General features: G+C 43.2%; 1 protein-coding gene across 2 annotated transcripts in view; it reads right to left on the bottom strand.

The window, feature by feature from the left end:
• LOC130191517 (roundabout homolog 1-like) overlaps positions 1 to 11015 on the bottom strand; it is a 23313-nt gene that overhangs the window by 11600 nt on the left and 698 nt on the right. For both annotated transcript variants that reach the window (XM_056411133.1, XM_056411134.1), the window contains exons 2-11: positions 8549 to 8869; positions 5910 to 6067; positions 4043 to 4163; positions 3800 to 3938; positions 3416 to 3543; positions 1579 to 1694; positions 1267 to 1498; positions 1049 to 1170; positions 793 to 964; positions 493 to 690 (exon numbers count right to left, since the gene is read on the bottom strand). In XM_056411133.1, the coding sequence (XP_056267108.1) occupies positions 493 to 690; positions 793 to 964; positions 1049 to 1170; positions 1267 to 1498; positions 1579 to 1694; positions 3416 to 3543; positions 3800 to 3938; positions 4043 to 4163; positions 5910 to 6067; positions 8549 to 8869 (1707 nt within the window). The remainder of the gene's footprint in view (positions 1 to 492; positions 691 to 792; positions 965 to 1048; positions 1171 to 1266; positions 1499 to 1578; positions 1695 to 3415; positions 3544 to 3799; positions 3939 to 4042; positions 4164 to 5909; positions 6068 to 8548; positions 8870 to 11015) is intronic.

Here is an 11015-nt window from a genome sequence, read left to right as displayed (position 1 = left end):
CCCCCCCCCCCCCCCAGGAAGAGAATTTCAATAATTACAACAAAAGCAGCTGCTCCTAGTCACTGTACAATGGCATGAAAAAACCCCAGATAATTAGACTTCAGTTTACCTTGAGATAATGTATTCAAACCAACTATGATCAATATAAGCATGTGTTGTTCCTCTATTGACTCATTTAAAGCATATTTGATCAGAGTTGTTTGCAGTTTTTTGTCTCTTTATCTTTTGACATGCTCACAAACTCAATTGTCCTTCTTCTAATTGTTCTAGTTTCCTTCTTCTGACCCCTTCTTTTGTTGTTGTTTTATCCTCCTTTGAATAATCACATAGTTATTTATGTATTTCATGACCTGAATTTGGCTGTAGTGGAGAAGTATTGGGGTAAAACAAGGAAATATACATACATACATACATACACATGGACTGAGTTCTGACCTTTAGATACTGAGCTCATTTTAAAATGCTGGACATTAGAGCTGTGTGTGGACCTACCTTTGGCCCGGCCCCGTCCTGGTATCAGGTGGCTTGTCCTGTTGTGGCGTCTGAAGAGGAAGACAGCCGCCACCATCAGAACGCTCCACAGGAGGGCGGCGATGCTTCCGATCAACACTGGGTCCTGAAGCAGGGCCAGGACCCTGGACAGATCCTGTCTTTGGACGTCTGACCCGGGGGCACCGCCTATTTGTGGGTCTGAGAGGCAAGCAGAAAGCAGACGAAATCAGATATGATAACTGTGGTTTCTGACTACACACACGGAAAACACACAGAAATGAATGACTCAGTTTTGCTCACTGATGACAAATCCATGAGGGTCGCTCAGCATTCCCACTCCAGCCCCGTTGACAGCTGCTATGGAGATCCAATACCGTCTCCCTGGTTTCAGGGTGGAGATGTCCAGGTTGTGTTGGCCGCTGTCCACTGTCCAGTTCTGGTACTGCTGTTCCTCAGACTCCACACAAAACACCTGGAGGAGCAAAGTGTCCTGAAGCAGCCTATTGGGATGTGTGGGCGGGGGTCATGTCTCCACTCAGGGGGCCGTGCTGCGTACCTGGTATCCCTGTATGAGACCGTTGTGGGTTTCATGAGGGGGAGGCCCCCAGCTCAAATGGATGGTGTCATTCTGCTCGTGGCTCACTGTTATGGACACAGCCATTGGAGGGGCACTGGGCACTGAATAAAGAGGAAGAGGAGGAGTTCTCTGTTGACCTCTAAACATGGCTGTACAGTCCAGGAAATCAAATATTCCTGAAGCGGATCGTTTCTCACCCGTCTCGGGGACCCTGAGGTGCCGGGTGTTGCTCTCCCTCCCGTACAGGTTGCTGCCATAGGGCCGGACTTTAAACTCGTACTTGTAGCCCCTCTTCAGGGGGCCCACTGGAGCCTGGAAGCTGGGCAGAGCCACCCTCTTGGCTGCCCAGTCGGAGCTGGCAGGCAGCAGAGAGCGATAGAGCACCTCAAAGCCGTCGAGGTAGTGCGGCTGGTCCGTAAGGGACTGGAGCTGTGCGAGAGAACACCCCACACGGATCAACCGCCTGAAGTATTCAGTCCCTGAAACCTTCTCACTCAGCGCGGCCATACCTTCCATTGTACTCGCGATATGTTGGACCCAGGGGCCACGATGGTGACGTTTTCCAGAGCAACTCGCAGTGCTGACAGCTCTTTGTGGAGGTCTCTCTGTTGAGTGCTAGTAGCCTCTGGAAACACAAGGTTTTATTTATTTATTTAATTATATATTGATTTATATTGATCTATTTCAAAGGCCGGACACTATGGAGGACTCAAAATGACTTAAGTATAAATACATAAATAAATAAATGCATGAATAAATATAGGAATAAATAAATAAATGCTTAAATAAATGTATAAATAAATAAATAAATGCTTAAATAAATGTATAAATAAATAAATAAATGTATAAATAAATAAATGCTTAAATAAATAAATAAATACAGGAATGAATAAATATAAGTTATAAATCAACAGGACATCATTAAATAAATATATTTCTACATTTCTGTATTTATCTATTTATGTGTCCACACGTATTTCTTCATTTATTTATGTGTGACATTTACGTGTCCGTATATTCAAATGAGATATAGATATGAGAGATATAAATAAATAAAGGAATACAGAAATGTAGAAATACATTTTTTTAATGATGTCCTGTTGAGTTATAACTATATTTATTCATTCCTGTATTTATTTATTTATTTATACATTTATTATTGTATTTATTTAGTTATTTATACATTTATTTAAGCATTTATTTATTCCTATATTTATTCATGCATTTATTTATTTATACTTAAGTCATTTTGAGTCCTCCATACGACACACAGGTCAGGATCTGTAAAACAAATACAAGGAGATAACTCACAGAACTATTTAAAGGGAATCTGAAGGGTGTAACTCGCTCTCCAGATGAGAATGTCGCCTAGCAACAAATTGTTGTTTCCTGGTCTGGTTTTGCCTGATAACAGACAGAATTATCAACTCGTTTCCGTCCACTCAGACTCGATGGAGAGGACGGGTTCTAAGATCTGGACCCAGGCAACCTCGTGTTCATTCCAGTAAGGCGGTACTGAGCAAGGCATTCATAATTCTAAATCACTTGTATGCATAAGCTGCAATATGGATGCACTGAGAAGTCAATGAGAATAACTTTTGTAATGAGTATTATTACAACAACAAACACTATTAAAATACGATTATATAAAAGAAAAATGAAAAGCCTAAAAAGAATTGCATAAACACAGGATAGAAAATAAATCATAGTTTAATATATGAAAGACCGTAATGTTGTTTCTTACTGGTTTCTTACTCAGGGCTGTACAAGTGATTCATAGGGCCAGGTGGTGCCGTTGGTACCTGGTCTGGTGTCAGAATACATGGACTGTATGAAGCTGTAGTGGCCATGAGCCTAATGAAGGTTGTGTGATGCAGGCGATGAGGAATAAGCTCCTTGAGTCACACTTACTCAAACTAAATGAGTTCATTAGGCCGACTTCTGACACACCTTATGAATCAGATCACTGCCTCAACAGAACCAACCTCAAAATGGAACATCTGAAATCTCAGAGGAGACATTAGCTGCTTGGAAGGAGGTGCTGTGGGCACAGTGAGCCGCTCCTCTTGACAATGATATTATAGTATTATTGGAGCAGATCACCTGAGCACATGTGACTGTGGGATTTGTGGTTTGCAGAAACTTGTCGTAGCACTTGATTTGTTACTTATTGACTCATGTTTGTTCTGGAAAAATATACAAGATTATTGTATTTTTGATCCAGGTGTGTTGAACCATACTCTGCAGTTTTGAGGTTTGTGATTTTTAGAACAGGATTTGTGCACCTGCAATGAAGAATTTGAATGTAAAACAATTATAAAAAGTATTCCTACTCTTCCTCCCTACCTTCAACTAGGAGCTGAGCGCTGCCGGTGACCACACCTGCATCATTGACAGCGGTGCAGGTGTACTTCCCAGCATCCTGGGCTGTCACGTAGTGGATCTGCAGAGTGTGGTCCGGGTTTACAAGATACCTAAACACACATAGAGCAGTTAGCTTTCACCTTTACTGCCCCTCTGATCTCTTTTTACTATATTTTCGTTGGTTTACAACCAACAGAAAGAAAGGAGCCCTGAGAAAACAAGCTGAAGTCAACTACCTTCATGGGTGAATGGCAGTATGAATTGGGATGATGCAATGTGGCTGCTGTTAAGCATCGGTAAGGAGCTAGCTGTTCCACCGGTTCAAATGGGGACTATTGTGCCGCGCGTATCGGCAGAATGAAGTACCTGCCGTTGGGCAGTGGCCCCTGCTCTCGGCTCCACGCCACAGCAGGCGGGGGGTCCCCTTTAGCCTGGCAGTAGAACTGGGCAGACTCCCCCGTTCTCACAGACACGTCGTCCGGCTTCAGCACCAACGCCGGCTTGGCTGCAGCGGAAGAGAAGAGGAACTTTCTAATGCCCTGCGCGGTTCAGAGGTTGATTAGTGACATGGTCGGAGCAGGTGAGAAGCTGAGGGGGGCGTGGTCTCACCCAGCACGGAGAGGCGAGCCGCCCTGCTCTCCCTCACTCCCCCGGTGTTGCTGGCCACGCACACGTAGGCACCCGAGTGCTTCTTCTCTGCCGGAGCGATGATGAGCTTCCCACTCAGCTCCTAGCAGATACACAGGACCACACACACACACACACACTTCAGCTGGGAAGTGCGGACGGCTCATATACCATTTCCGAGGGGGTTCTGACATGTGACCCTTGTCTACTCTTTACAACTCTGGGACTACGTTTTTCTAGTTTTATCGTGTTACAGTTTCTATGTGGTGGATTATAATAATTGCAGTGCCATGGCCTGACGCTGTTTTATACAGTATATCTTTTACAGATTTAGAAGCCACTAAACTAAGAACACTGTCAGAATAATGTTCATTCAGAGTGCATCCCTCATGCATGCTATTTCAACAAAGTATCAAACTGCAACATGAATTAAAAAACTTCTGCTTTCCCATTTTCAGACGTGGGACATGTAACGTAGATGCTCACGTGATATTTACAGCCGGTCTACAGTTTGTGTTGAGAAGTAATACTTTGAGGAAATACATATTAAACTAGAATGGGCACTCGGTAGAGTGCATACCTTCGCATATCACAAGATTGAGCATTGAATTATGAACATTTTGGCATTAGTTGCATGCCAATTGGATAAAAATTTACCATGCTATGGTAAAAAGAAGATGTTGACCTTTCCATGACCTTGACCTTTGACCCGATTGATCCCAAAATCTAATCAAATGGTCCCCGGATAATAACCAAACATCCCACCAAATGTCATGCGATTCGGTTTCAAACTTGTTTTGTTATGCGAGGAACACGCATACAAATAAATAAATATATAAATAAATAAATACACGGCGATCAAAACATAACCTTCCGCATTTTCAATGCAAAGGTAATAAGTGTTTCTATTTTCTCTGGATCACTGTTAAATACGCAGTTGTCCATTGGAGCCTTTAGTAATGAGCATCGTGAGGGCAAAACTATTTCATAATTGATTAGACAATTAGAGAAAAACGTAGACAAGTCCTTTTTTCTGATTTTCTAGAGCGCTTTGCTGGATATTCATAACTTCCTCCACGCAGTTTGCATATCTGAAAATGGCATATACAGGACTGTCTCAGAAAATTAGAATATTGTGATGAAGTTCTTTATTTTCTGTAATGCAATTAAAAAAACAAAAATGTCATGCATTCTGGATTCATTACAAATCAACTGAAATATTGCAAGCCTTTTATTCTTTTAATATTGCTGATTATGGCTTACAGCTTAAGAAAACTCTAAAATCCTATCTCATACAATTTTAATATTTCCTCAGACCAAGTAAAAAAAAAGATTTATAACAGCTGAGTGTTTGTCAAGGCTCAGGAAACCCTTGCAGGTGTTTCGAGTTAATTAGACAATTCAAGTGATTTGTTTAATACCCTACTAGTATACTTTTTCATGATATTCTAATATTTAGAGATAGGATATTTGAGTTTTCTTAAGCTGTAAGCCATAATCAGCAATATTAAAAGAATAAAAGGCTTGCAATATTTCAGTTGATTTGTAATGAATCCAGAATGCATGACATTTTTGTTTTTTTTATTGCATTGCAGAAAATAAAGAACTTCATCACAATATTCTAATTTTCTGAGACAGTCCTGTAGGGTGAGGTGTTTGTCTGTCTGTCTGTAACAGAACATCTCTGTGTGAATAAGAGGTGATCATGAAATGACCAAACGATTAGAGTGCTTGAGACAAACCCAATGAGCATCGTCTACCTCCTGCTGCTCCCTCCACCTTCCTCTCACACACTCAGGTCAGACTAGTGGTGTGACAGGCGTCCATCGCTCACAGACAGCGCGCTTACAGTGTAGTGGTGATCGGTGTTGTCGATGGCCAGGCCATTCTTCTTCCAGATGACATTGGGCTCAGGGTGTCCAATGGGGGGGCCACAGTTCAAGACCGCCACCTCCCCCTCTGCCACCTCCACGTCACTGGGCTGCAAACTGAACTCCTCCTGCAACACTGCAACAACAGAGTGGGGGTGAGTCCACACACACCTCACAGAACGATGGAGCTACGCCCATCATGTTGTGTTGGCTCTGGCGCCCCCTGTGGACAAAAGGCACAGTGTCTCTGAGCACCAGGGTCTCTTTGGGAAAACCTCTCATTTCACTGCAGCAGGGTCTGACAGTCTTCCCCGCTCGACCCTGGTTCTCGTGCCCCCGTGGCCCCCTCCCTCCAGCAATACGGCCCGGGCGTCCAGAAGCTTGATGTTGGTGTGGACTCCCAGCGGGGACCAGGAGGAGCAGCGAAGAGAAGCTCCTGCTCCTCCTGTTGGAGCTCCGACTGCCGGATAACTACATAGAAATAGCCCATCTTCTCACTGATGGTCCTCGTAAAGGTCGTATCGAGGCATCGGTATTAAACTGAGAGTGTTGCATAAAGTGGCCGTTTCATGTAGCTTTATGGACACTGTGCTCTCAAATGAGGCATCTCACCATCAGCTGGGCGACCAGGGATCACACATGAAGTGTAAAAATCACATATTCATCTCCAGACCCTTTAGTCTGGAGTATGTCTCATGGAATTGTCCTGGAGAGCCCATCCCCCCTTTACCAGCTCTAAAACATACGTAGCACTCGATAATACTTCATGAATGTTTACATTTCCATGTATTCCAACTGTTGACGTGTTTCAGAGACTTCCGCTGTGTGTCTGTGATTGATAATGGATGTTTTATGTCAGGGAGGGCGACCTATGTTCATAAATAAACCATAAAGCATTTAACATTAAATATGTGCTTGTTTGGTGCGATGAATATACTTTATGGTCCTTTATCTATTTTGACCCTTTCAAGCTATTTGTGACAAATGGAAGAGTTACCAATTTATTACTTATGCATTTTGGGTTTTAAAATAAATAAAACTAATGCCTGTTTTTAAATATGGCTTTATCCTATTCCAATAACTTGCATATCATAGTGAAATTATCTCTGTGATTACCTCTTGGCTCTGTTTTTTACATCCGAATTTTAGACTGAAACATTTACATATTACATTTGTTTTGTAATCTTTGAAGTGAGCCCTTATGCCATGAACCAAAACCAATATTTGTCCATTTCTGCCCCTTTTACCGTGACTTATTTACATATCCACACATACTTTAAGTGGGCACTAAGACCATGAACTGTAGTCAAGTTTTAAAGTGCTGCATTCATGTAAATCTAATTTAAAAGTGCAGGTACAGAATATGTTTTGTAATATGTGGGCACACAAAGTGTTTTGTAGCGTTGCATATTTATTTTATAGAGAATTAATTTTCTATGGCACATTTTCTGTAACAGTTTAGCTCCATGCCTTCCTTTTTGTAATAGTTGTTTTCATCCTGTCACACCATCTCGTCAATCCAACTCCCCTCACCTGCCTCTGATCACCTCGTTAGTCCCTCATTCCCTTCACCTGGTCCTCACACCCTTCTCACCTGCAGCCCATCCCCTCATTAGTCCCTCACTATTTAGCTCCCTCACTTCCACTTGTGCTCTGCCAGATTGTCTTGTGTTTTCGTGCCAAGTTCTCCAGTGTTATTAGAGTATATTCCTGACCTGCCTGTTCTGACCCTGCCTGCCCGCCCTGACCTCTGATTCTCTGCCCCGCCCCTTTTTGGACTTGTTTGCTTCTTCGACTGATCTCCCGGTTTTGACCCAGCCTGTTTCCAACCAAAGACAGTAATCTTTGTTACTCCTGTCTGAGTCGTGCTTTTGGGTCCACTCTAATAGCGTCGTGACATTTTCTCTTTACACCTCAAGTCTTCATTACTCTAATCTCGTAAAAAAAAACACACTGCAGGTATCCAGAATCATCACATCATCACCAAAGTAAGAACTCCCGATGTATACTTGTGGGAATGTGTAGCGTGCATGCAGCAGGCTCAAGTGTCACCCCCCCCCTCAGCAAACATCCCTGTGATCTGGTCGCTCTGCTGGTCACCAGCAGACAGACTGTAGAGCGGCTGACGACCAGCAGAGCGACGGCGTCGCAGGGACCGGGGCTGCTTTGTTCTTCTCTCGCTGAAGAAAACGGGTCAGAACCGCCAGCAATACATCCACTTACAGTACATTCAACCCGAGGTCGAATGAAAGAAAAGACGAGCTGCTGCATGTCGACGGCCTCACTGAGTAAACAGTGAGGGTCTCCACTGTTCGACCCCCTGCTGCCCAGCAAACATTGACATTGGACCACTGCTCCCTTTCTGCTCCTGTCACCGCATACGTCTTCATCAGCCCTGCTCGTGTGTGTGTGTGTGGGCCTGGCCTTCATCTGCCTCTTCTAAAAGGGATCAGGGATTCAACGTTGTTATTTGTTAATAAAATACTGAATCCTACACCACTGGCTGTATGTGCACGGTTTAATAAATAACATAACTTTAATAAATCACATAACATACTTGTATCATTTAAAGCTGAGCCCAATCCGAGCTCTGCGTGCTCATCTAGCGGGGTCTCACCTGCGATGTACAGTGATGCATTGCGGCTGGTGGCCTTGCCGGCGCTGCTCCGGGCCACACAGGTGTAGACGCCCTCGTGCGACTGACCACGCTTGCCCCCCCCCACGCTCAAGAAGAAGATGCTCCCCTCCGATAAGACGATGGGCTGCAGCTGTCCGTCTCCCTTCTCCAGAGGCCGGCCGTTGCGCAGCCACTCGATGGTCGGCTTGGGGCTGCCATCGGCCCGGCAGGAGAGCGTGGCGGGATTCCCCACTTTCACCACCACGTCGGCCGGGTGGTGGACGATGCGGGGCGGCGTCTCCTGTGCATGAACTCTGGAACCTGAGGATGGCACAGGGGTTTGTACAGGCTGGGAACAAACAAGTGTAGATGTAGCACAATGTACGGCATGTGATGTAGCACGGGATATAGCAAGGTGATGTATCACAGTAATATAGCAAGGTAATATATAGCCCGGTGTATAGCACAGTAATATAGCACATAATAAAGCACGGTTGTATAGCACATTGATAGCAAGTGTTCTGGGAGTTCAACAATTATTAGGCTGTATGAAATAACCAAATGGTGAAAACCCATTTTTGTATTCTCCTGACAAAAAAAAACATTTTCTAGTGAAGTATAAACAAATATATATTTTGACTACACATAAACATAATTCTTATCAATTCAGATCTTCAGAGAACATTTTATTTGTTATTGCTAATTTAGACAACGATATCACGATATTATTCGGTTAAAATATAAATAGTTATGTCGAATTATTGTCCAGCCCTAATTTAGAAAAGCTGAAATACAGTAGCATTGCCTTAAAGAAAGGTCAGCGTGATCAGAAATAAGTTGGGATGCAACTTGTTCTCTCCTGATAGCAAATACTAACTTGATAATAGTGCTCTTTAACCCAGAATTAATTAACATATAAACCTAATATTTAAGTAACTGCTAAAAACGTGTGATTATTTTTAGGTCTGCTGTGGTGCTAAAACTCAGTGAGTGACTGTAACTTTAAGACTTGTTCAATGATGCCCTCAGTCTCTCCTCCAGGTCGGATAAACACTCAGCATCGTGGAACAAAAACAGGTCTCGACATTAGTAATGCCGTTAGCAACAAATTATTACACGACTTGAAGGGGATGGGAAATAGAGCATCAATGTCGTAAATATGATAGACATTACCCCAAGACCCCCATCATGGGTGTCTTCACTGTATCAATCTGAGCTCATTCTGCTTTTTTTTCCCTGGAGAGAAAGAGGCCACACCTGAGCTGCAGCACATCGGAGTTCATCTAGAACTCACAACAAAACACATTCAAGCTATACCTCTACCAACAACAATGTCTATTTGTAACTCGTGGAATGCCATTGTTTGAACTTCCCATGGAGTTGGATGACCACGCTGAAGGGAAACGGGGAGACTGTGATCGGCTTCCTGATAGGACAGGAAGCTGCAGGGTCTCGGGAACATTGGCCCTGAACAAAAGCAGCCTGCAACTCCCCCGTCAGCAGCACATCCGCAACCGAACAAAAGACACTCCTTAAGTGGAATTTCACCGATAAACAAGACAAACTAAAACAACGTCTTAAAAACGATGCCCATGTTAAAAAAAAAACACTGAGCTTCTTCCAGGAGGGAGAGTTGAACCCTCGCAGATGCTGTGATTCAGAACCAGGCACGGCCAGCTCCTTAGGAATTAAAAGAGGGTGCCAAAAAGAAAGAACAAAAACAACAAAAGTCTTAAGACGCTCATGAGCTGCCAACAATTAGGGACATCTGAGAAACGGAATATTTGTTGACTGCCTTAACAATCAACAGAAGTGTAGTGCTATTCATTCACTCACGACAGCCGGAAATACTTTCACATGACAACGACAATCTGCCGCACTGCCACAGAGTAAAGAGGGTCACAGAAGATGCAGCCAAAACACCAGTGCATCACGGTTAAAATACAGAATTTAGTTATACAGAAGTGCAGTCCTCAATAGTATAAAAATATTTTTAAAATACGGATATATCAACTTGGGCTTGTGATGAAAATGTTTCACTGTGTTCTGCCATCTTTGTGACACCAATCGATGAATCAATTAGATTTAGAAAATGCTCTCAGATTAATCAAGAAGAGAAAAAGCATTTAGTAGCAGCACTAGTTACAGAAGGGTCACACGTTGCTCTAACTGGACATCTAGGTGAGCTACTCTACAGCTGGGAGCATTCCTGATGGTGGCTTTAGTTTGGACTATTTCTCACTGCTTTAAATGAAGCTTTCAACAGTCCAGGTGATCTGACTGTGTGTTTGCAATGGGACTGAAAGCTGCTGTCACGCTGCTCGTTCTCCTATAGATACAATTCTAAAAGAAGAAGGTTTTCCATAAAGACCCTTCAGAAGCTTCCAGGTGTAACACCAATACACATGGTCACAGCAGCTATACTATATATATATATATATATATATATATATATATATATATATAT

This window comes from Pseudoliparis swirei, unplaced genomic scaffold, assembly GCF_029220125.1.
Source record: "Pseudoliparis swirei isolate HS2019 ecotype Mariana Trench unplaced genomic scaffold, NWPU_hadal_v1 hadal_127, whole genome shotgun sequence".
NCBI lineage: Eukaryota > Metazoa > Chordata > Actinopteri > Perciformes > Liparidae > Pseudoliparis > Pseudoliparis swirei.
The sequence above is the reverse complement of the archived record's forward strand: the minus strand, read 5'-3'. Positions and strand labels throughout refer to the sequence as shown.